The 27391-nt window shown below is 42.3% G+C and overlaps 1 protein-coding gene across 1 annotated transcript in view; it reads right to left on the reverse strand.

The window, feature by feature from the left end:
* The window catches only part of PSMD1 (proteasome 26S subunit, non-ATPase 1), a 124768-nt gene that overhangs the window by 76304 nt on the left and 21073 nt on the right, over positions 1 to 27391 (reverse strand). The window contains exons 14-16 of the mRNA XM_034780945.1: positions 26649 to 26845; positions 26136 to 26231; positions 25438 to 25502 (exon numbers count right to left, since the gene is read on the reverse strand). Coding sequence (XP_034636836.1) covers positions 25438 to 25502; positions 26136 to 26231; positions 26649 to 26845 — 358 coding nt within the window. The remainder of the gene's footprint in view (positions 1 to 25437; positions 25503 to 26135; positions 26232 to 26648; positions 26846 to 27391) is intronic.

Raw genomic sequence — 27391 nt, forward strand, 5'->3', positions numbered from 1 at the left:
GGTTTCCTACTCACTCCTATTGTGCTGTGAGGAAAGGGTGCCACAGGAAAATCCACTGGTATCAGAGAGAAATTTTCCCTTGCCCATTCTCCAGGGAGCATCCCTGTCCTTGCCAGTACAATGAGATGGAAATTCCACATGCTGAAATCGCCCCCATGTGTTGTTTTCTGCATAGGGGAAAATCTCTTACCTTATTGAATTCTTTTTCCCTCTGCGGCTCTCACACGTGGCCTTGTTATTTTCAGGTTACTCATGAATATTGAGCTGTTAGTTTATTTTACCGGAAGAAAAGCTGAGGCATTTATTTTAGTAAGAAGGATGGCATGGCACTTTTCTACTTTATGTGAGCAACAGGAAGTCAAGAATCTGAGAATGTCTCTTACAGTTACCTCAGTTATAACTGATTTAATAGGCCAAATTCTCTTTTTTGCTCACTGTTAATGAATTAAATCCCCTTCCCTGGCCCAAAATTTACACAGTCACCAAATGAAAAGATAGCAAAGCCTTTTGCCACATACACTGGAAGGTGTGCTGATGGGGATCCTTTTAACCCCTAGGCATGAAATCCTAGCCTCCATGAAGGCGATGGAGATCTACCACTGGCTTCAAGGAGCCAAGATTTCAGTCTGAATACACAAGATATAACAAATTGATTCTAGATTTTTGCTAAAATGTGCCCATCAGGAATTTCATTGCCTTAACTGGTGTCAGATGGCCTTGGGACAAGCAGACATCGAACGATATAATTGAAATCAACATTGATCAGTTCCAACTACTAGATCAGACAGGGTTCTTTTCAATGGGCGGAGAAGAGGAGTAGAATCAAGATTCAACACATACTTGGCCATCTATCCTGAACATTTATGCTTTCCCAGTCTCAAAGAATGCCTAAAATATTTTCAGAATGTTAAACAAGTTATGCATGCTAATTTGTAACTCTGTCACTCGTCTTTTATGTAAATATTTATTTTACAATATTGCCATAAAAACAAACAAGATTTACCAACTGTCTAACGATGGTTAGGGTTTCCTGAAAATCCAGTGTTTTGGTGGCTTCAGCCTTCACCTCCTCAGATAAAGTTTGTGAAACTGTGGTCTGCTAAGAAAGCATGTTTTAAAATGGTTTGTACCAAGAGAGCAGATAACAGTAACTTGGTAACCAAACTAAGAGTAATTAATAATGCTGATAACTTCAGCCCTGACCAGCTACAGGTATCTTCAGATTCTATCCTGTTTCTTTTTGTTTTGTTTTTGTTTTAAAGAGCAGGAAGAAGAGGCGTTCTTAAAATTAAGATCAAACAGCTATAGGGAACTATGAAAACTAAAACTAGTAAAGCAGTCTTTACTCTGTCTGGAATGTGATCTAACCACAGCCTCTTCCTTCAGCTTTGATGCAGTTATTGCTTTCAGCCTCATACCCCAGGGTACACCAGTGTGCGCATTAATGATGATAATGCACTCACGAACGTATGAACATTTATTACCAGGGAAATAAAGCAGGGTGAAACTCAAGGCACTTAGACTTTTAATGCCTTAATTTATCAAAAGGAGAGAATAAGGTTACTTTGTATTTATACAACAACTGTCATCAGAGGATGGCAACACCCTTTAAAATAGGGATGACGTCACTTTTGTAGGAACAGGAAATTAGGGAGCTGAGAGCAAGTGACTTTCTTAAAAAGAGAGTGAGTCAGTGGCAGAGTATGAAAGAAAACCCCAAAGCCTCCTGAATTCCAGCGTCCTGCTTGAATGACTGAGCCTTGCCTTGACAAGGGAAGATAGCAATTGTGGGATTTTATTTTTTTGGCATAATGCCAGTTTAGCTCCTTCAGAGTAAGTAACACTGGGAGCGCTAATGAAATTGGACAACTTGGTGGTGTTTTAGGGCTCATTCCTACACCCTTTCAAGCCAGTGGGAGTGTTGCCATCGACTTCAATGGGTGCAGGAACAGGCCCCTTGGATGTTACCAACGTGACACTGTTCTGATCAGGTTCAGATGACATGGAGTTTAAAACGGTGTCAGCAGCCAGTAGCCTACCTATACATCGGCTCTCAAAGCTGATACCAACAAAGGACCTACCAGGACATTTCCACATCAGCTAGACCTGTACGTTAATGCACTTCAACTGAATTAGAAAGAGTTACAGATTCTTAATTAAAATTAAAGAATTGGAAAGAATTTACATCTAACAACTTTCTGCAGTCTTTGCAACACAATCATCTATGACACAAAGCTACAAATATGTGCTGCTAAAGGAAAGGGAGTCCCTTTATCTCTCCCAACAAGCTGTAAAAACCTAACGCAATGGCTACTGCAGATCCGGGGGCTCAAAAACTTCTTGACAGTTCCAGATGATTACATCACTGTTTCTTCTTGGGAAGAAAATCATATTTCCCAAAGCTATTTTAATTCTTACAGTCTGCAGTCACTTATCTTTTCACCGTTTTCATTTCTAATCTGTATCAGCTTCAGCACAAAGCTCCCCCCCACCCTTCTTTAAGCTTTTAAAGCTCCTTTTTAAAGCTAATAAAGCCTATGCAGCAAAATTATTTGTTTATCTACAGAATGGAGAGCACTAAAGATAACATGGCCTTCCCAATACATTTTACATAAAAGAGAACCTGAAGTAACAATGCCACAGAATTCCAGGAAAGGGATTTAAAACGTGTTTCGTTGGTAGTTATATTACATTACATTTTCCCTCTCCCCCCGCACCTCATTAAGCATTGAAAAAAAATAAACAAACATTGGAATCTTTTTCTACTAGTCAAAATTTCTGCTCAATACCTCTGTTATCAGAAAGCCCAGTAGTAATGGGTTGTTACAGCTGTGAATAGCAGCCAAACTTTAAGGGAGAACAACTGATAATAGAAAGCCTCAATTCGATCTGCATTATCTTAAACTAAATTTTTCTTCTAAAAATATTTTGAAGAGCAACAAAAATATTCAACCAACTTCACCTGCACATTATCACCTAAGTTATAAGGAGGATGCTCTGAAACCACAAGTGTGTTCAAATTCATATTTGCAGTGTTCTGGTAGCTGTGTTGGTCGCAGGATATTAGAGACACAAGGTAAGTGAGGTAATGTCTTTTATTGGACCACCTTCTGCTGGTGAAAGAGACAGCATTTGAGGTAGACAGAGCTCCTCTTTGGGTCAAATTCATAGGTGGTCTGATCACAGCAGACCAGTAAATGTGTTAGAACAATTTGCAATCAAAGCAATATCAACCTTCGTGAAGGGGGAATATTTAAGATGACAAACTAACCCAGCACACAGTTCACTTTGGATTGTCTAGCACCGTAATAGTGCCAAGAGACTACATTTCTGAGGAGCAGAGCCTGGGTTCATACAAATTAGCAAGTCATAAAAAACGGTCATATAGCAGACAATTGCATCCATCCTCATGCTGAACATGTGTATCAGGTAAAATTCTTCACCCTTCTTCAGGAACTGTTCTAGATTTAAAAAAAACAAAAAAACAAAAACCAACCAACAAAAACAGCTCTCTAATGTGCTTCTGATTAAAGCTACCGGATGCCTAAGCAAAGCAAGTGATTTATTTATTCACATATACCCTATCTTGGGAAGGAAAAGAAGTATTGGCAATGAAAGGATACAGCAAAAGCCCAGGCAGCAGTAATAGAAGTTTCTCCTCTCACTCCACTAACCAACTCAACTGTGGCCTAGGATGGAGCACCCTGAAGGAGCGAAAGGTAATTTAGCTCATCGGCTGCCTCAGCAATAACTTTGGTAGAGTTGACAGTCTGTAATAAGAATCCCAAGTCAAAATCCAGTTTGTTTCCCAGTCCTAGTGTGTCCCAGAGGATGACTTCTGTGAGAGTAACAGCAGAAAACAACCCCTGAACAGGCTTTCATGAGCAACTGCCTCACCCAAGCAAACATGTATTTCACCAAACCCTCTTTCATCCAGCAAGTAGTCATCTAAATTTAATTGCCAAGGTCTATGTACATCAATAGAAACTCCTATCAGCTGTCCCAGTTACCCAATTTAGACACTGAGCAAGGAAACCTCAGTCATGTCACAATCCATATCGAGGAAGAGATTGTGTAAGACTAGATTTTAACCTGAAAATCCAGAAAGGAAAACCAGGCTAGTTAGAGACGAGCATGCTTCTATGTAGAGACAAACATCTTGGTGAGAGGACAATTCACAACAGGGTATGTTCTTCACTGCAATTAAAAACCCATGGCTGGCCCATGCCAGCTGACTCGGGCTTGTGGGGCTTGGGCTAAGGGGCTGTTTTCATTGTGGTATAGAGATTTGGTCTTGGGCTGGAGCCCAGGCTCTAGGATCCTGCGAGGTGCGGAGGTCCCAGAGTATGGGCTGCAGCCTGAGCCCGAACATCAACCCTGCAATTAAACAGCCCTTTAGCCCAAGCCCCGTGGGCCAGCCGCAGGTTTCTAGCTGCAGGGCAGACATACCCAAAAAGTGTGGTTATGAGCGGGGGGGGGGAGGATAAGAAGAGGAAGACAGGGATAGGGAATTAAAAAAAAAAAAATCATACTGGACAGAAGAGTCCTCATTTTAGCAACAATATCTACAAGACTACAGAAGAACTAAAACAAATGACCTCCATTAGTAAGAGGCGCTCTGATATGAAGGAACTGCTGCAAGTTACTGTTGGAGGGTAAGCAATTGGTTATACAGCAGCTAAATATTACACTGTGCAGGGCGCAGAAAAGTCAGCTGGATAGACATTCCAGCTGCTAGCATCAGCATGAAGTAGAATAAACTTGTTTGGAAAATAATCCTTTTGCTGTCATTGCACATTTCCTTTTAGCTACACTTCCAAGTGAGAAAGCTTTGCAATTCTCAACTTCTAGTATATATAGGTATCTGCATAAACAAAAATGATTTATAAACGTTTATAATGCAGTTAATCACTCACCAGCAAAACTCAAGCCCTTTTTTGGATGAAAACTACACTCTTTGTTTAATAAAAAATGTTAAAAAAAAAACCATTTAACCCTTAAGGTCTGAAATCTACACAAGTACCAAAAAAATAATAATCAGTGTTTGGGCTGCAGTTCTCTTAATTCTTATAGAATATGGGCCGTGTTGTGCTAAATCAACCATCTGGAAACTCCCATAGGTCCCAGGTACAAAATAGAATATTAAATTATGCAATTCCCAGTTTGCTTGATTTTTTCTTTGTTACAGAAATTCAGATTTGGCAGTTGAATTGTCTTTTTAAGTTACGAGACACAAGATGAAAACTCCTTAAAACTGAGTTAATATACACACTGGCATGGGACAGAACGGTTCCTTCAGAACTGTTATGCTTGATCATACGGTTGTTTATTTCTTCCAATTTTTAAAATATATCTACAGATGCTTATCTACTGCTCTGGCTGCATATCCCGCAAGTCAAAATTACAACATAAACAGAGACAAAAGGACTGCTCATAAAAACATCCACCTCCACTCACACCCTCCTCGACAGCCTTAACAAAGAGGGAGGAATTATGAGCTTTGCAGCATGTTCAGCAGTTAACAAATCTGGGATCTTGCAGACCAAGTGGGGGGAGTAGGATCGAAACTCAAGGCACACCCTCTACCCCCAGAAGACAATGCCCTCCCAGCAGCTTCAGCAGCTCTGCTGATCTCCCTTGTGGAGGTGGTAGATAATGTTTTCATCCCTCAGCTCACAGAGAGCCGAGAAGCAGGGCCGGCTCTAGGATTTTTGCCGCCCAAAGCAAAAACAATTTTGGCCGCCTTCTCCCCCCCCCCCCCCTTCCTTTAATTTCCCCCCCCCCGGCCCCGCCTCAACACCGCCCCTTCCCCAAATCCCCAGCCCTGCCTCCTCCCCCCAGGCTCTCAAGCCTAGGAGAGAGGGGGAGAAGCAGTGCCCGCGCCGCGGCCGCTCGGAGTCTCCCCCCATCCCAGGTTTGAGAGCCTGGGAGGGAGGGATGGATGGAGGGGGAGACTCCGAGTGGCCGCGGCACGGGCGCTGCTTCTCCCCCTCCCTCCCAGGCTCCCAAGCCTGGGAGGGACGGGGAGCAGCGGCGCACGAAACGGCTGCTCGGGATCTCCCGCTCCCTCCCAGGTTTGAGAGCCTGGGAGGGAGGGAGGAGACCCCGAGCTGCCACGGCGCACGAATCAGCTGTTTCGCGCGCCGTGGCAGCAGCAGCGGAGGTGAGCTAGGGCGGCCGGGGCACATTTTTAGGGGCGGCATTCTGGCACCAGCCATGCCGCCCCTAAAAATGTGCCGCCCCAAGCACTAGCTTGTTTTGCTGGTGCCTAGAGCCGGTCCTGCTGAGAAGAAAGGAGCCGAGGAAAGAGGGGTCTCAGACAACCAAGTGCCAGGCCATTTAGGGCTTTATAGGTTAGAACTCAATATCCTGAATTCAGTTCAGAAGCTTATTGGCAAGCAGTAAAGTTCACAGAGTGCAAGTCTAGCGCGCTCCACTATGAACTCCACTTAAGTGGGCTACAGCATTCTGCATTAGCTTCAACTTCCAAACGGTTCCAAAATAAAAAAATTCCATACAAAAATGTATTAAACAAATCTTTAACATGAAACCGTACAACATTCTGTGTATTAGAAAGCTAGCTTTAGAGTTGTTAATACAACTTTGTTTGTTAGCAAAACTGGCATGTTTTCCATGGAGTTTATCGGGGGAGGCAGTATTTTTTTTTTAATTATTTCCTTACTACAATGGAAAAGTCAACTTCAGGAGCTTGTACATAAAAACCATAAGTCAGCAGAAGCTGGTAGTAGTTTACAAATTTCTTTTTATGCTGTATATTGTATGTAACATCAGCAATGAAAGTAAAATAATCTAAGGGCAGCAAATGTTTTGATGGAACTTTGAACAACATGGAAACTTGCAATATGAAACTGCAGAAAGTATCTCTCTGTCCACCAGAAATTGCTACAGAAGTACCTGATCCTTTCCATGCAAAATGGACACAGAAGTACCAACATACCCGATACCTAAGAGGTGTATTTAATACCACCATAAAGTGACCTTACTGTATAAAACTTCTTGATCATTCTGATTAAAACATACTTAAACTACTGTTGTTATACAAGTAACCACCACTGACTAATTGAAAGTAGAAAAACTCTCTTTACAGTGTTTACTTTTGCATTTGACAGCACTTTCTAGATAGCCACTTTTGAGGTTTCTCTATATATTCACAAAAAGAACAGGAGTACTTGTGGCACCTTAGAGACTAATGAAAGCTTATGCTCAAATAAGTTTGTTAGTCTCTAAGGTGCCACAAGTACTCCTGTTCTTTTTGAGGATACAGACTAACACGACTGCTACTCTGAAACCCGTCTATATATTCAGTTTCTCCTCAGTTTGCAAGGGTCTTCCGAACAGCAGCAAGTCAGACAGACAGACATTTTTTTAAAAATAGGAAACTAATCACAGTAACTATCATCTACTTTTGAATCTGCTTTTATTTTATTTTTTTTAATTGACTAAATTGCAAGCCCCATCTATCTAGAAATTTTTGAGGCCCCCAACATCTTTGTATGTGAATCCTTCCCAGATACTTAAAAACAAAAAGAACAGTGTCCCTTTAAATGGAAAGCTCTTTGTCCTATAAGGAATCATGTTTACATACACACACTTCTAGAAATACGGAGGGTACTCTTCTTTTACAAGAGCGAGGTTCATTTCTCATAAAGTCACTAAACAGTGCATAACAAATGACTTATTTTGCAAAATACCCAGGTATAATATTCTCTAGTAAATATCCAACAGCAAGTTTCTCTGCCATAATAAAAGTTATTAATTCTTCACCAAACAATTTCATTTCATGGTTCAAGTATCTCAGTATTTTCTCCTGACTTTACCATGAAACTTCCTTTTCTGAACAGTCCATTTTTAAATTACCTAATAAAAAAACCCTCTGCTAATTTCATGCATTATAAAGAAATCCATTGCCTCTCATTTTGTTTTGTCATTGAGTAATGAAATTTCATATTTACAATCTTACATAAGTTGTTTCACAAATTCTGAACACTTGCTGGAATTTAAAAAAAAAAAAAAAAAAAAGCATACCAGACATAACCATGTGTTTCTCCCCTTCTCATTATGCATGCTAGGATTTAGCCATTCTAAAAGATTTCTAAAACATGGAATGACTCCTACTAGAGAGAATATTTTTAGGCTCTAAAATATAAAGGAGAGTGTTACTCCATGAAGAAACAGTTTCAGGTCTCAGTAGGATAAAAACCAGGTATAGACTACTGAGACACCTAGCTCAGGTTTAAACCCAACATATCAGTCCACTTGTAGTCTTAGCATTCTAGCCTCCAATTAGGAGCTGAAGACACAACATTTTCAAAAGTTGATAAGAGACTTAGGAGCTTAAGTCCCATTTGCAAAGGTCTTGTCTACATATCAAAATGTCCCCAGTGTGGATTCAGCTCTACCAAAATAAAATTGCTTATACCAGTATAGTTCACTCCTGTACAGAAAGAGGAATAAGCGCTATTAGTATAAGCTAATATAACTGCGTCCACACCTAGAGCATAGCCTGATATAACCATTTTGGTTTAAAAAAAACAAAAACAAAACAAAAAAAACACACACCACACACCTTATCGTTAACTGAAACGGTTTTATTGATAGAATTTCCAAATGTAGCTCAGACCTTAAGCACTTGTGAGAACAGCAGTGCAGACGACAGATTTTTCAGATCACAGGCAATTCCGAAAAAAATCAGGGAAAAGATTTAAATGTGGGTTGACTCAAAACAGAATTTTTTTCAAAATTTCCGGTGAATCAAAAAGTTAAAAAAAAAAAAAAAAAAAAATTAATTCAGTTGAATGAAATGCTTAATTTGACCTGAAATGTTTTGTTTTCATCTTTCTTTCCCTATTATTTACAAAATAAAATGAAAGGTGATTTAGAAACGAGAGTCAAAAGTTTCATTTTGAAAATGTAAATATGAAACTTTTTTTTATTTAAGTGGTTTTCAAGTAAAACAATTCACCAAAAACTACACAAATTCTGGAAATGTTTCAGTTGACCTGAATCTGCATTTTTTGCCCCAAAAAATTCAGTTGAAAAATTTCATCCAGTTCTACTTAGGGACCTAAATCCCATTGACTTTCAATGAGAGTCAGGCTCCTAAATCACATAGCACTTCTGAAAATTTTACCCACAGTCTTAAAAATCCAATTTTTGGAACAAGTTTCCTTGCGTTACTAACATGAACTCTGATTACTAAACCTGACAAATTTGTAATGTCCTAGATCACTTTCATGATGAATGCTGTTTATGTTCTGTAAGACGCTCTGCTTTGGTTAATGAAAATAGACTAGTCAGTTTCACTAGTTTCTAATCATTTTCAGCTTTGGGTTCTCCTGTACTAGCATAAAGCAAGGGTTGCAAACACTCACAGAATTTTTAAATCCAAACAGTTTTAATTTCCTTTTTTCCCTAAGGCACGAAGGCATTTCTGTTGCTATTAAGCTTTTGTTTGTTTTTAAGAAAAAAAGGTCCCTTTTATCTGGCAAATAAAGATAAAATAGGTGGAAGGTTCAAATAAAACCTTTTTAACCTTTTCTACACAAGATTTAACAATTGGGTAAATTAGCTTCTCCAAATATTTCCCCTTCCTGATTAACGTGTCAAGAACATAACAGTTCAGATGACGAGAGAATGTCACTTAGGTCTGTATTCAATTAGCCAGAAAAGTTGCCATCTGCCTTTTGCACAAAAGGAGGCTACATGAGCCTTAGAAAAGATTTTCTAAATCTTGAGGGAGCAAATCAAGTGTTTGGGTTTCATTTTTTATTTTTTAATTTGAAATCAGCCCTCAATTGCCAAGATGTTGAGGCTCTTTATAAAAAAAACCCAAAACATAAGAAATCATTCATGATATCTCATTAATACATCCCTACTAGGATAGATGCATAAGCTACATGCATACCACTAGCTGAAAATATATTTGTCAGGTAATTTAGGCCCCAATTTCTAAAATAATTAGAAGTACAATAGAACCTCAGAATTACAAATTGACCGGTCAACCGCACACCTCATTTGGAACCATAAATATGCAATCAGGCAGCAGCAGAGACCAAAAAAAGCAAATACAGTACAATACCATGTTAGACGTAAACTACTAAAAAAATAAAGGAAAAGTTTTTAAAAAGACTGAATAAGGTTAGGAAACTTTCTGTGCTTGTTTCATTTAAATTAAGATGGTTAAAAGCAGCATTTTTCTTCTGCATAGTAAAGTTTCAAAGCTGTATTAAGTCAATGTTCACAGTTGTAAACTTTTGAAAGAACCACCATCACGTTTTGTTCAGAGTTACGAACAACGTCCATTCCCGAGAGGTTCGTAACTCTGAGGTTTTACTGTATTCTCTGCAATACACAGACCAGAGTGTGAGTCTTTGCCCCCTCTAGTGGTTCCCACAAGAAAATAAAAGCCTACTACAGCTGCCAGCTAAAGGAGTTGTTCATTAGAATCATACTTTTAGCACTTTAAGTCCAGATTCAGACCACCTAACTACAATTGTTACATTTATAGATCTTTTTTGCATTTCATAATTCTCCTGAAGTATTTTCAAACTGCACAGCATTGTTCTAATGCAGTGGTTCTCAACCAGGGTACCCCTGAGGGTATCCAGAAGTCTTCCAGGGGGTACTCAACTCATCTAGATTAGTGTTTCTCAACCTGGGGGTGTCACAGGATGGGTTTAGGGGGGGTCGCAAGTGCAGGGCCAGCATTGGGGGTAACAAGCAAGGCAATTGCTCAATGCCCCACGAAGCTAAGTTACATTATTCAGCCCCCTGCCTGGGGCTTGGGCTTCAGACAAAAAACAGGCGCAAGTATCGCACTGAAATGTAAGTATAGTATTTATATTCCAATCATTTTATTTTTTAATTATATGGTAAAAATTAGAAAAAGTAAGCAATTTTTCAGTAATAGTGCGCTGTGATACTTTTCTGTATTTTTATGTCTGATTTTGCAAGCAAGTAATTTTTAAGTGAGGTGGGGTACATGTGACAAATCAGATTCAAAGGGGTACAATAGTCTGGAAAGGTTGAAAACTGTTCTAATGTATGAGAACGTAAAAATGAAATTGGTTCTACAGACCATTCCTAAACTGAGCGAAGAGCAGAGTGAACGAGAGGTTGTGAAAAATAAAGAGATTGTAAACATTCTTACCAGTTAAAGAAGTGAGGTGGTAATGCAGGAAATGAAATTTAAAATACGATTTTTATTTAGATAGTCCCTCTTAAATGAGAAAAGGTCAGAAATCATAAATTTAAATGCTGTTTTCCACCAGCTACAATAAATATTTTATAAACCGCTTTGATAGTACGTAGCACGTAAACATCAGCAAGGAGAGAGGATTTGTAGCCCATGATCATCAGCAAAAAGAGCAGGATGAGGGGAAAGCAGACAGATACACAACAGCATCAAAGTAAACACACCGCTGAGCCATCCACTTGCTTTCTGTGCTATCCTGCAACCAACACCCTGACCTTCAAAACATTTCAGGGTTTATTCATGCCTCCGGGCTGCTTTACAATAATATTTTACTTTGACAAAGCCTCCCTTAAGGATTCATGCATTTAAAAAATGAAGCCGTAAAATCCAAAACTTTCAAGCCAATGCCATTTTTGGCTTTACTAACTACAGATGCTTATTATCCTGAGAGAAAGATTTCCCAGTATACAGTTTACTTTGAGAATTTATCCCAGTAACATGAAACCCTTGAGAAAAAGATTTAATTAATTGCCCCATCTTTGTGAGGCTCTAAGTTGGAGAAAAGCCATATCAAGCTATATAGCCTCTCTCGTCCTTCAACTCAGCCACTGCAAGACTGGGCCCTACACTGTACTTTGCCCGGGCTCTTTTTGTATGTTCCAAGTAGCGAGGCTGTTACCGCTACGTTCCTAAACATGACATGCAAATAAACAACTGTCATCCCAGTATATAACACCAGCTACAGCCATGATAACCCACAACTTTCCTGAGACCCTATGTCTTGCTCTCTAGTCTCAAAGCATCTCCCCCCACACACACCTGATTTCACGCACAGTGGAGCACTTATCGGAGGAGCACTCTTTGTACTACTCAACCTGATATAAGGGACTTGCTGAGCAAAGACTGGCCCTCTTGCTACAGAAATGAAGACTTCACTGTGATCTTTCCCCATCCCTCCAAGCAACCAAGAAACACTTTGGAGTGCAGTGTTGGAAGAAAATTGCTGAACACTATGACCAAGAGATGACTTACCACGCCTATAGTTATATGAGACACAAAGATAAGAAGTACCACAGTACTGCATTCTAATTTAAAAGAACCATAACGAGGAGCTCTTTCACATCCCCAAGTCTCCTCATGCTCTAAATGCAACTCCCTATCTATCTCCTTAACAAAATGCCAAGAAATCCTTAAAATAAAAGAAACTAGGAGGCACTTTTCCTTACAGTGCATGAGCAATGGTCATTTATTACAGCAGGGGCGGGCAAACTTTTTGGCCTGAGGGCCGCATCGGGTTTCATAAATTGTATGGAGGGCCGGTTAGGGGAGGGGGGTCATGGCTTGGCCCCCACCTCCTATCTACCCCCCCCCCCGAACTTCTGCCCCATCCAACCCCTCCTCTCATTCCTGATGGCCCCCCCCCGGGACCCCAGCCCCATACAACCACCTCTTCTCCCTGTCCCGACTGCCCCCAGAACCCCTGCCTCTGACTGCTCCCTGTCGCCTCATCCAACTCCCCGCTCCTTCCTGACTGTCCCCCCAGGACTCCTGCCTCCATTCAACCCCCTGTGCCCCCTCCACGACCACCCCGACCCCTAGCCATACCCCCTGCCCCCTGACCACCACCCCGAACTCCCCTGCCCTCTATTCAACCTCCCCTGCTCCCTGCCCCCTTACCGTACTGCCTGGAGCACCGGTGGCTGGCGGCGCTAGAGCCACACCTCCTGGCTGGAGCTGGGCCATGCCGCCACACCACCACCGCGCAGCTCAGAGATCGGGTCAGGCCCCAGGAGCTTGCAGCCCCGCCACCCAGAGCATTGCGCCTGTCGCAGGGCGAGCAAGCTGAGGCTGCGGGGGAGGGAGGAAAGCAGGAGAGGGGCCGGGGGATAGCCTCCCGTGCCAGGAACTCGGGGGCCAGGCACGACGGTTCCGCGGGCCGGATGTGGCCCGCGGGCCGTAGTTTGCCCACCTCTGTATTACAGTGACAAAGACTACTGCATTATTTCAAACTGGAGCAAGTCTTCTCTCAGCTTTGGCTACTAGTGCAATTTTTTAAATTTTCACTACTTAAGCAACCATTACAACATGCACTTTACAATGCTGCAGGTCATCTTGAAGTCAGAGCAAGATTTTAGCACTCTCGCTAATGGCGATGCCACCTTTTCTGATAACCAATACCTTATTTCTGGCTTAAAGCACTGAGTTTCTCCCTACCTTGTTATCAAGGCTGCTTTTTGTGCAGAAAAATTTGTTAAGATAATTCCACCTGTCTGAATTTATATTGTAACCCATAACAAAAGTCTAAAACTCACTACAAATGGGAGAAAAGGGATCATAGATTTTAAAGGATAGAAGGGACCACTGTAATCATTTTATGTGACCTCCCGCCTAACAGGACATAAATTTCACCCTGTAATTTCTGGATCAAGCCTAATAACTTGTGGCTGAACCAGAGTGTCTCTTTTAGAGAGACACACCCAATCCTGGTGTAAAGATTTCAAGTGATAGAGAATGTACCACCTTCTTTCATAGATTTTTAAACAGGAAGGGTAATTAGTCACTGGAACAGTTTCCCGGATCACAAGTTTATGCTTAAAAATACCCAAAAAACCTGTTAATCGCTTTGAGTTAGAGCTCTAAAGGTTGATGCTTTCAAAAAATTTAACGTCAGCTACACATTTTATTCTATTTCACTGTGGCCATGTCAGTGTCACCAGCATAAAGGCCAAATACATGCAGACATCTGCCCAAACCTGTGGCAGAGTTAGCTCCATGAACAATTATTTTCAGGGATTTGTTATAGATGCATGCTACTGTTCACACCCAGCCTTTCCGAGGTATAAAATATGCAAGTGAAGTATCCATGTGACCAAAGGGTTGTGATCTCAGGGAAAGTTAATCTATTAAATCAACCACCTTTCAAGCACTGAAAAAAAACAACAACAATTAGGAATACAGGGCACATGAATCAATCTGAGAACCACAATTCTTTGCTGCATGCTGATTATATGTTAAAACTTTCCTTTGCTCATTAATTTTTTTGGCATCAAGCAAACACTTAACTGTGAAGTCATTTCAGATCTGATCGCTAAACAAGGTATCATGTACTTGAAAAAGAAAAGTCAAGTTGTTTTTATCTTTGTTAAGACTCTGCTATAGGACTTGTTACAGATTTACTTGAAGCCCAAGGGGAAAATATGTTTAATAGCGTGTGATGGAACTTTTAACAATAATTGTCCTACAGCAGTAGCACTAATTGCCTAGGGAAAACATAAATCATTACGCAAATCCATTCTCCTATTTTGAGATCATCTGCACATCTTTCACATCAGAACCATTTGCAGAGAGAGTTCAATATGCCCTCTTCCTGTGGAAGCCTTGATCATACTCCAGCGCTTAAGATGAAATATGTCTTATCCAGCTTGGGGCTTGACCCGCTGTGCTCACAGATTAGGTTTAATAAAAATGTAAGGCTTTTTCAAGTCAAACAAGGGACAACTCCCATTAAGAAATAACTTACAAAAGAGCAACAACTCCCAACTGCATGTGAAACACCAGAGGACCAGCAGTTCACTGAACTTGCTAGTAGTTGGTGCCCTCTCCTCTATTGCCTCTCCAAGGCAAGCACATCCAATTAGCCTCCAGCAACCCACGGATGTTACTTTAGAACTGAACTTGCACAGGTTTAGGAAACATCTGCACGGGGAAGACGCTGCAAGTGCCACAGAGCAGAGTAACTAGGAAGTTGAAGGTATATTCAAAGAGGAAAGGCAATAAATTGACAGAACACGGCGGCTGACTTGTTACCATTTTTAAAAACTGCTAAAGAAGGGGGCTCAGCTAAGAGTGGGCTAAGGTGTAAATACCTCCAAAAGCCAGTGTGCGATCAGCCCTTCCTTTGCTGATAAACCGAAGAGGAGACTGATGCTGCCTTTCTAACAGATCTCAGCATCTCGAACAGCAGAGGCGCCACAGCTCAGGAAACAGGGATAAGAAGCGCATAAAGCGCTATGTCAAAGGTAGCTTAAAATTGTCACAAACACGGCCACTGTTTCCTCCTTCCCACAACGAGCCCGAGGGCATGCCGGAGTAACCAGCTCCTGACCCAGGTGCCTCAGCACCACTGTGCATAAAGGACAAGCTCAGTTTTAGCAATCTAACAGCTGACCTCCTTCCCATGCTGCAGTCCAGCTACTTCCAATGTTCTCTGCAGACAGCTCACTCATCTCCACTGAGTACAAAACAGATGTAAGCCATAAACACGCAAGGACTTAATCCTGATTTTCAGAGGGGCTGAGCCCTACAATTCTGGAGTGGATAAGCAGGCTACTCAAGCCATTGCTTTCTAAGACAACCGAAGCCATAGTTTATAAATAAATGTTTTTTATCTTCATGCAAGAATACGTTGGTCTTTAATCCTCCAGTGTGGAAGGGCAGAGGCAGGACAAGATTCATAGTGGTTTCAGGGTGCACGCATGGGCATGCAAGATGCTATTCAATTCCTGATCTCTAGCACACGAGGTTTTCCTAGATTCCAAGGCCAGAAGGGACGGACCACTGTGATCCTCTAGTCCAGTGGTCTCCAAACTTTTTTGATTGCGCACCCCTATCAGTAAAAAAATTTTGAGCACGCACCCCCTGCCGCGCCGGCTCTACCATTTTTGCCGAAGTGGGGGGGAGGGGGGAAAAAAAGCCGCTCGGACTCCCGCCTGACGAAGCCAAAAAAAAAAAAAAGGGCGCTCCTCCTGCCGTGCACCCTGAAGGATCCTCTTGCACGCACCCCACTTTGGAGACCACTGGTCTAGTCTGACCTCCTGTATAACACAGGCCAGAGACCTGCCCCACAATAATTCCTAGAGTAGAACTTTTAGAAAAACATCCAATTTGGACTTAAAAGTGGTCAGTGATGGAGAATCCACCACAACCCTTGGTATATTGTTCCAGTGGTTAGTTACCCTCATTGTCAAAATGTACCCCTTATTTCCAGTCTGATTTTGTCTAGTTTCAACTACCAGTCACTGGATTTTGCTAGACCTTTCTCTGCTTGACAGAAGAACCTATGATTGAATATTTGTTCCTCGTGTAGGTACTCACAGACTGTGATCAAGTCACCCTTAAGCTTCTCTTCGTTAAGCTAAATAGATTGAGCTCCTTGAATCGTCTCAAAAATTAGGAGGTGAGTGAAACAGAAATTAAAAGCTCCAGCACCAAAGGTAAAATCCCTGCAAGCTGCGTGGAAACTTTTTAAAGACACCATAATAGAGGCTCAACTTAAATGTTTACCTCAATTTAAAAAAACATAGTAAGAGAACTAAAGAAGAGCCGCTGTGGTTAAACAACAAAGTAAAAGAAGCAGTGAGAGGCAAAAAGGTTTTGGAACAAACTGATAAACTAAACAGTAATAAGTCTCCAGGACCTGATGGTATTCACCCAAGAGTTCTGAAGGAACTCAAATGTGAAATTGCAGAACTACTAACTGTCATCTATAACCTACCATTTAAATCAGCTTCTGTACCAATGACTGGAGATGCCAGCTCATGTGATGCCAATTTTGAAAAATGGCTCCAGAGATGACCCTGGCAACTACAGGCCAGTAAGCCTCACTTCAGTACCGGGCAAATTGGTTGAAACTATCGTAAAGAACAAAATTCTCAGACACATAGATGAACATAATTTGCTGGGAAATAGTCAACATGGTTTTTGTAAAGGGAAATCATGCCTCACCAATCTACTAGAATTCTTTGAGGGGGTCAACAGGCATGCGGACAAAGGAGATCCAGTGGATATAGTGTATTTAGATTTTCAGAAAGCCTTTGACAAGGTCCTTCACTAAAGGCTCTTAAACAAAATAAGCAGTCATGGGATAAGAGGGAAGGTTCTCTCATGGATTGGTAACTGGTTAAAAGATAGGAAACAAAGGTTAGGAATAAATGGTCAGTTTTCAGAGTGGAGAGGGGTAAATAGTGGTGTCCCCCAGGGGACTGTTCTGGGCCCAGTCCTATTTAACCTATTCATAAACGATCTGGAAAAAGGGGTAAACAGTGAGGTGGCAAAATTTGCAGATGATACAAAACCACTCAAGTTAATTAAGTCCCAGGCAGACTGCGAAGAGCTACAAAAGGATCTCACAAAACTGGGTGACTGGGCAACAAAATGGCAGATTAAATTTAATGTTGATAAATGCAATATAATGCACATTGGAAAACATAATCCTAACTATACATATACAATGATGGGGTCTAAATTAGCTGTTACCACTCAAGAAAGAGATCCTGGAGTCATTGTAGTTAGTTCCCTGAAATCATCCACTCAATGTGCAGCGACAGTCAAAAAAGCGAACAGAATGTTGGGAATCATCAAGAAAGGGATAGATAATAAGACAGAAAATATCATATTGCCTCTATATAAATCCATGGTACGCCCACGTCTTGAATACTGCGTGCAGATGTGGTCGCCCCATCTCAAAAAAGATATACTGGAATTGGAAAAGGTTCAGAAAAGGGCAACAAAGATGATATGGGGTATAGAACGGCTTCCGTATGGGACTTTTCAGCTTGGAAAAGAGACGACTAAGGTGGGATATGATAGAGGTCTAGAAAATCATGAGTGGTATAGAGAAAGTAAATAAGGAAGTGTTATTTACTCCTTCTCAAATTACAAGAACAAGGGGCCACCAAATGAAATTAATAGGTAGCAGGTTAAAAACAAAAACACAAGAAAGTATTTTTTCACAATGCACTGTCAACCTCTGGAACTCCTTGACAGAGGGTGTTGTGAAGGCCAGTACTATAATGGCGTTCAAAAGGGAGCTAGATAGATTCATGGAAGATAAGTCCATCAATGGCTATTAGCCAGGATGGGCAGGAATGTGGTCCCTAGCCTCTGTTTGCCAGAAGCTAGGATTGGGTGACAGGGCATGGATCACTTGATGATAACCTGTCTGTTCATTCCCTTTGGGGCACTTGCCATTGGCCACTGTCAGAGGACAGGATATTGGGCTTGATGGACCTTTAGTCTGACCCAGTATAGCCGTTCTTATGTTCTAATCTCACTATAAGGTATGGTTTCTAATCTTTTAATCATTCTTATGGCTCTTCTCTGAACCCTCTTCAATTTATCAGCTTCCTTCTTGAATTGTGGTCACCAGAACTGAACACAGTATCCCAGCAGCGGTTGCACGAGTGCCTAGTAGAGAGGTAAAATAACTTCTGCTCCTACTCAAGAGTCCTCTGCCAAGCATCCAAGGACTGCATCCAATCCTCGGCAGTACAGAGGCCAGGCCAAGCCCTGCCTGGTAGCCTAGTTTCCTAGTATTTAGGCTCCATTACTGGCTCCATATTTAGGCTCCTAACTATCATATTGGTTGTTCAGAGTCAGAGTAAATGCTGTAGCCAGGGCAAGGATTAAGGACAGGAATGGGGATAAAACAGGTTCAGAACTTCCAGCTCACCTGGCTAGACTTTAGCATGCACAAGATCTGTAGCTTAGTTTAAAGAGATGCCATGTGCCATGCGGAGGTCCTATTCTCGCTACTCACTGGGGGGTTCTGTGGAGGTAGAGATGCCATGTTGCATGTCAAATTTAAGGAGAGGCACAGCAACAGAAAATAAAAAGATACTTGCAGAAGCAGGCTGGTACCTAGTGCGCCACAGAGATGTCAGGATACAGTAAACGGTTTAAATCAGAGCCCTGAAAGCCTCCCCTTGTAGCAGGAAGTTATCAATTACCAATTACGCTTCGTGTTGGTGGAGAGGGGAAAGTGACAGTGAGATCAAAGAACAAAAATGTTCTGCCAGAACCTGTTTGGATGAAAGATCCCTGCGAGAATGGAAGGAGCGTGCAGAATCCTCCTTTTGTTTACAGACACACAGAGGTCACTTAAACAGTACCAGTTGGGCTCTGGCGACGCTAGCTCCCTGTGTGGTGAAGAAGGGGTTGTGCCCATGTGCATGATAGAACAGCTCTTGGGAGACACCTGCTGCCCATGCAGGGAATTGAGAATATTTATAAACTGAGTTCATTATGACAACCACTATGCACTGAAGTCTTGGATCACACACAAGAGAATCAAACTGAGTATTTTTCAGACGACGAACAGGACAATTCTGTAACCTGCGATCAAGATTGTCAAGTAATTTGTGGTAACCCCATTTTTGGGCACCCGGCTTTAGGCACTTTTAAGAGGCCCTTTTTTCAGGTGTGAATTAATTCTTCTTTGACTTGCTGGCATTCTGTAAACAAAGGTCTTAAATGGTAAACTCCTAAAATTAAAATAAACACACAATTAAACCTGACAGCATACTGCATGTCTACTCACCCCCTTCTTATCTGTTCAAAATGCCACCGCTAAACTTCTCTTGGCTCATTGCTCTGAGTACATCACCCCTTCTTTTTAAATCCCTCCACTGGCTCCCCCTAATCCACTGCATCAACACAAACTTCCAGTCTTTTCTGACAAAGCCCTCCACATTTTAGCCCCACCCTACCTATATGCCCCATTAGCTTATTGCAAGGTCAATTCCGGCCTTTGCTCCATCAATGACACCAGCCTCCATTGCCCAAGTCTCTGATAAGCACTTCTGTGTTTTCACCCACATCGCCCCTTACGAGTGGTGAAAGCACCCAGGCAAAATCCAGAAAGCCATCACCTTGTTCTCCTCCAAGTCTTTCCTCAAAATTCACTTCTTCTGTAGTGTGTTCGGGTAAACAGCAACCTGACAACTGCAAGGCAGGGTAAAGCTGCAATCATTCTACTGACCAGTGTGTGTCCTGCTATATTTGTTATCCTGTCTCCCAGACCCTACCCCAGCTTCCTTGTTTGTCTCCTCCACCTGCTATGTCTTTGTCTTAAAGCCAGTCCACACTTTGGGGCATGGCCTGACATCTATGATGGGTATGAACAGCCTCTAGCACAATGGGGCCCAACCTGGTTATGGCCTTTTACATACTGCAATAAGTGTTAAATAACAATGCTGGTACTTTGTCTTCTGCTTAAAATAGCCAATAAAGTAATAATACTTTACACAATAATATTTTTCACCTCCGCTTCTCACAGGACTTTACAAAAGCAAGTATCATTATCCCATTTTAAAAATGGGGAGCACGCACCAAGACAGCCAAGGCCACACCAATAAGTCAATGGCAGTGCAGGAAGTAGAACCCAGATAACTTCCAAGTCCTTTTAGACACTAGAAGATAATGCTGTCGTTCACACCAAGGCCTGCAACACGAGCCAGCGGTCTGCACAGTAACTCTCTTGAACAGTCCATGCTGAAGCAGTGATTTTTAAGGAGTCTTTTTCTTGAAATACTTGCTGTTAATGGGATGAAGTGATTCCTGTTCAGAAAGCAGGCGTGGCCCTCTCCCCTTAGGACTGGCCATGCTGCATCTAACAGACTGAGTAAATGAACTAGAGTGGAATTGGGGAGTGTACTGTACCCAGGCCTCTGGGGGTCTGTCTACACAGCCAGGTGACTCGGACTCACAGGGCTCGGGCTGCGGGGCTGTTTCACTGCCGTATAGACGTCCAGGCTTGGGCCCGAGCTCTGGGACCCTCCCGCCTTGCAGGAGCCTAGAGCCCAGGATCTAACCTGGGCCCGGACGTCTACACAACAGTGAAACCGCCCGGCAGCCTGAGCCTGGTCCACACTAACCCCCCACTTCGAACTAAGATACGCAACTTCAGCTACATGAATAACATAGCTGAAGTCGAAGTACCTTAGTTCGAACTTACCGCGGGTCCAGACGCAGCAGGCAGGCTCCCCCGTCGATGCCGTGTACTCCTCTCGCCGAGCAGGAGTACCGGCGTCGACGGCGAGCACTTCCGGGATCGATTTATCGCGTCTAGACAAGACACGATAAATCGATCCCAGAAGATCGATTGCTTACCGCTGGACCTGGAGGTAAGTATAGACCTATCCCAAGACAGCTGGCACAGGCCAGCCATGGGCACCTAACTGCTGTGTAGACGTACACTGGGAAGAGTATTAACATCATGTCACCAAGCCAGCCCACGTGCTATTTGTATCATTTGAAGCAAGTGCTTATCCCCCTTACGCAACCCTCTATTCTTGCCTGCATTTTTTGCCACTAATTTCCCAGGAAGTACCTGCAAAGTGCCCAATGAAGACTTCTAAACACCTAGGACATTCTCCCAGTGAGCAGATCTTTGCGCCTATATGTGAAGCCTGCAAAGTCACAGAGCCGGAGCATCTAACAGTGATTTAGCTTCTTCTGGTTTCATATCAACACATGTGAAATCACAGATAAAGTTCCTTGCGAACATATACTGCATGTGGTTGCAATATCTTTCAGAACCATATTGTCTATTACATTGAAAACCTCAAAAAGCCATTATATGGAGATAGGCCAGACAGTATGTTTTATAGACTATTCATAGCCCTTTGCAGACAATACAAATTATGTGCATTTGTATGTGCCTGGAATCACAGGGGGATTAGAGCAAAATCCCAAGGCTGGCTTTGAAGCTTGACCACCTGGCAGATAGAAGAAAGGACTGGTTTACCTGTTTTCAAGAGGCTGAGAGTCCAAGCAAGACACTGAGTATAAACAGACTCAGGGTCTTCTGTTTGACTCAGCAAATGGACAGGACTTTTGGTCCTGGAGGGGGGCCCCCAACTCTTACTGAGGGGTTGGAAGGCCTTTGGCCTACCACGACACCCTAGGGCTGATCAGCAATTACTGAGTGTTTAGTAAACACGTAAATCCCTGTATTGTTTTTAGAGGTTTTCCCTGTGATGCTTTTCCCCTAAGAATCAATATAATCTGCTTTGTGAAGGCTGGTTGGTAGCTTGTGTAGCCCCTAGAAAAAGAGTAAATTACAGGTGCTGGACCCCAGTCTGACCTGTTGGGGAAATCACAGTGAGATGCAGAGAGACTAAGTCTAACCCCCACCCCGATCTGAATGTAGACACACACCGGTCTCTGCCTGAAAGGGGTGACTGCTAGGACACTTGAAACCTTAAGAGGGTGCCCACGAGGAGGTTAAGGGTGGGGTGCGTTAATGGGGCTGATAACCCTGAAACGGTGTTCCTTCACCAAGTGCTTCTTCTACAGCCTTAATTAAAGTTCTGCCTTCCCAGGAGTCGATTCTTTAGGGCTTGGAGCAAAGCAGAGACAACATGCTCAGCTCTGGGGCCCACAAGGGTTCTACGTTGCTGAAGCTGACTAATGCCCATAGAGAAGCAGCTCTCCTCAGCCAGAAAAATAGCTGTGCCCATGTGGAACTGTGGGTAAGTAAACAGGGAGTTCCCAAAAGCACCAGAGACAGGCTGCCCGGGGGGGGGAGAGGGGGAGTGATGGGAGTACTTCCATGCAAAGGCTGACATTAAAAGCTTTTACTCATTTATTTAGATACTTCCACTGATGGGAAATTAGCTCGCATCACAATTGTGCCTAGGATGGTGATGCTACCAGCAAGCTTAGTAATTGGGCAACCATCCTCTCTCTGGTTTACTCATTAATAAGCAAAGATTGTTTTCACTCACTATCCCCAACACCTTGTTCTATTAGGTGTGAGCGTTAGATTTAAAAAAAAAAGACAAGGGAAGACGAGGGTTTATGGCAAAGCACAGAACTGGGAGCAGCAGATTCAGCCCTTTCATAGACTTGCTGGTATGATCTTGGGTAAGTCACATCACCCCTTATGCCTCAATTTCCTCCACTGTAAAATTAGGTTGACACATACCTAACTCACAGGGTTCTAGTCTAAATTCATTAAGTGCTTTGAGATCGCCAGACAAAAGCCATCATAGAAGAGCAAAATATTAGTAATAAAATCTTACTTAGTAGAGCACATTTCACCCAGAATGATCCCACGTGTTGTGCAGACTACAAACCCACTCTCTAGACTTGGGCATGCGAAGGTGGGATTTAGGTGCCTAGAAGGGGATACCAGTACCAATATACAAGAATGATAGTCCAAGTCTGAAACTTGGCCTCCCATGTTAATATACAAATGAAGATTTCAGGCCAAGTTTCCATCTTCCCAAGTTAATAAATACACATGCCAATGGCTTTGTAAAGTGCTACCCACAGAATCAGTGTGAGTGATTTGACACTAGAAGACGACGGCTGTCATAACTATAAAGGGAAGGGTAATAGCTGTCCTGTGTACAGTACTATAAATCCCTCCTGGCCAGAGACTCCAAAATCCTTTTCCCTGTAAAGGGTTAAGAAGCTCAGGTAACCTGGCTGGCATCTGACCTAAAGGACCAATAAGGGGACAAGATACTTTCAAATCTTGGGGGGGGAAGGCTTTTGTTTGTGTTCTTTGTTTTGGGACTGTGTTCGTTCTCAGGGACTGAGAGGGACCAGACATCAATCCAGGTTCTCCACATCTTTCTAAACAAGTCTCTCCTATTTCAAACTTGTAAGTAAATAGCCAGGCAAGGCGCGTTAGTTTTCCTTTGTTTTCTCAACTTGTAAATGTACCTTTTACTAGAGTGTTTATCTTTGTTTGCTGTACTTTGAACCTGAGACTAGAGGGGAGTCCTCTGAGCTCTTTAAGTTTGATTACCCTGTAAGGTTAATTTCCATACTGATTTTACAGAGATGATTTTTACCTTTTTCTTTAATTAAAAGCCTTCTTTTTAAGAACCTGATTGATTTTTCCTTGTTCAAGATCCAAGGGGTGGATCCTGACTCACCAGGAGTTAGTGGGAGGAAGGAGGGGAATGGTTAATTTCCCCTTGTTTTAAATCCAAGGGGTTGGATTTGTTTTCACCAGGGATTTGGTGAAGGTTTTTCAAGGTTTCCCAGGGAGGGAATCCATTGAAAATGGTGGCAGCCGAACCAGAGCTAAGCTGGTAATTAAGCTTAGAAGTTTTTCACGCAGGCCCCTACATTTGTACCCTAAAGTTCAAAGTGGGGATCTCAGTCCTGACAACGGCCAAAAAATATTTGCTCCTACTAATTTCAGAAGATGAAAGACTTACATGCCCCATTTTGGCATTACAGTCTGCATAACTAAATGGTGGTTTTAAAATGTGGAGGTTATTTTTAACAAAGTCTTGTTTTCAAAACAATCTCCTACCTTCAAAGTTAGTTCTAGAGAAGTAACTGCTTCCAGTAACATTTTAGGCAGTCATCAGGCAGACACATTTGTTTTGGAAGTGTCATCTCAAGGGTGTCTAGTAAGAGACTGTATATTCGACTTTTAATGAACTTTATCTTGCAAACGGAATGAGGAATTCAAGTTTTCCAACTTTATCTCACTCTACTCTATTCAGGCAATTGGGCCATATGTCTGGAGACCTCCTGAACAGCTCATTAAGTTGTCTGCTGAATATTTATTTAGGAAGTCTACTGCTATAAATGACTGCGGTTTCTTAAAAATAAAAAAATAAAAAGTTACTTTATCCAATACGTACTGAGCAAAACTGCTGTTCAAGTTTTAGCCATCCATTATTTGATACAACCAGATACATTCCCTAAATCACACTCCCTGTAACTAGACTTCACTTGCTTAATTCCACTTGGCAACTCGCTGTGGAAAATTTTAATAAGAGTTTAATTAAAAGACACAGAAGTTTTACATGCTAGAGCGTCTCAGAAACTTACTTTAATCCACTTTATTTCCTCATACACAATGAGCCAGAGACTACATACGTTATATCCAATGGTTCCTGTAAAGCACCCAAGAGTTGGTACCAGCTCAGAGGGTCAATTTTTATTTTCTTCATACTTTGCATATTAGATTTAAGCCAACTTCGCCTTAAAACGTGTACAGAAACTGCAACTTTCACTTGAGGTGTATGATTACCCTCCACACACCCCAAAAGTCAGTCAAAGCCACTTAGAGGAAATACAAACTACTACATCAGTCAAAGGTTTTCACTAAAAGTATACATTTTGCCCCAAAATGTCATTTCTCATGTGTAGATTCCCATAACAGGGCACTGTGCAGTTTCAGATGACTTCTCACAAGAGACCACACCACCACTCACAACGCAAGGTTACACGACTCATTTTTTCGTCTATCTATATCTCATCCCAGTACATACCAATACATCCACTGGTCCATTAAATTCACAGCAGATGGGCTTTACTACTGACCCAGATTTCGTTCTCCCATTATTCTATGCGTTTCCATTAGCAACTGATTCAGTTAGTGAGATGGAGGAAGCACACACGCTTTCAAAAAAAATCTCCCAGACAAATCAAATTGAAGGCTGAAGAACTGATGGAGTTAGAAATTGTACCTGAACAGAATGAACCCCAGTGACTCAACTGCTGCCCGCCTCACATCATCGTTGACATCACTCACCTATGAAAGAGGAAACAAGATGTTAAGAGAATGGTTCAAACCCCCAATATTTCGCGTCAGCTCTCATGCAGGTGATTTGATCTGGGATATAGGCCTGGGATTACAGAGATACAAAAATTAACAGTCACATTCAGTGAGGTAACTGATCCTTGGCTGAAATAGACTCCCAAAGAACTACCATTCCCACACTGACATGTTTTAAGTCCTATTTTTTTTGGCTCACAGACCTATTAGTCAGAAAGAGCTGATGGCCTCCATATTTTAGAAGCTACCTGGTTTCTGCTGAGCACAATAAATTATGAGGAAGGTTATCTGGAGCAGATAAGAAACTCTTAGGCCCAGCTAGCAAGTACTCTAGGGCTGTGTTCTACTTTTTAGCATAGCGTTGCTTTAAGCGATATTGGAGTTTGTTTATTCTCTTGCTGAATGTCTCTTAGCTTTAATGTTTGCAAACCCGATGACTTCTAATCCTTGTGTTTCCATTAAGCAAAGAGAGGCCACTTACTCCCTTTACATCACTATTTGAGATTAGAATATTAACATTACAGCTACCGAGTTCTGTCAATGGACTGCGTATTTGCTGCCACCACCCCAGCTATCCCGTTTACCTGCCCCAGACTCCGCAGAACTTACAGCAACATGCAGCAGACGTCTGATTGCCTTGTTGTTCCCTGAGCCGCAGTAAGCCATAGCTACAGTGTACATTCCTGAACGACGGAGGATTGGATCCTGGAAGACAGAGAGTGCTTCAATATTTATATTTCTACAGACAAAGCTAGGAGTCAGAAGTTCAGTTTTCAAGTCTACTCAATTCCTGGGCTCTGAAGCTACCAACAGGGGGAAAAACGGGCTATAGGCACCTGTCTACTAGGCATGGGATATGCCACAGAACAGCCATCAGGTGGGAATGCCATTTGGCACTAATAATCTAGAGGCAAAAAGTATCATGAGCTGTGAATCGTCCAACCCTTTCAGAATAACTTTACTGACCACTGCCACACATCACCCAACATCGACACATTCAGTTATTTGGAAAAACTTTTCTGGTGAAAGCAGTCACCCTAACCAAAGCTGGAGATTTCAGAAGGGAGCAGGGGGAAATCTCTGAAACAGACCATGACGGTATCAAAACGCAGACACACTCACCTTATCTCTGCAGAGACTCTCTATGAGGGCATCTGCTTCCTCCATCCTCCCATACATCACCAGGGCGATGCCCACAGCCAGGCCCCGCAAGATCTTTTCATGCTGCGTTTCCTGCGCGTAGCCAACCATGTCCTCAATTGCCTGAGCATTTTTAGAGCCCAGCATTACCAGACCCAATGCCAGACCAGCTGCTTCACCTGCACAGCAGCAAAAGGGAATCAGTAAAGCATGCAGAGCTCCCGAAATAGGCTAATATATCAATTCCAATGTAAACACGATACCCAGAAGCCCCTTATCCTACTGAGATACAGGCCAATACAGAGTTTCCAGACACTGTGCCCAGCAGACCTGCTGCTCAGCATGGTGTTCACTCACTCACAAAAGCTACAGGAAGGAAGGACGTTTCTAAAGGGAAATTGCGAATGCATACCGATGATGTTTACACAGAGCCGCACTAGCAGAAGCCTTAACTAGACAGCAGTATAATAAAATCACTCCCTGGGAAATATTATAAAGCTACTTAAAAGATAGATTGTTAATGCAGCAGCGTCTTCATTTTAATGAATCACTGTGGAAGGTGTATTTGATGTATGCCCATATCACGTTACTAGCCACCAGCCCGTGGGCCCTGGGGTTAGTGCTATGCCCTCCCAGGTTCAATAGGTTTCTCATGCCAGTACACATTCAGATCATCTCATAAGCTCTTCTGTTAACCTGAGCCAATGTAACAAAATAAAAAGACC

Source organism: Trachemys scripta, chromosome 9 (assembly GCF_013100865.1).
Source record: "Trachemys scripta elegans isolate TJP31775 chromosome 9, CAS_Tse_1.0, whole genome shotgun sequence".
NCBI classification, from domain to species: domain Eukaryota; kingdom Metazoa; phylum Chordata; order Testudines; family Emydidae; genus Trachemys; species Trachemys scripta.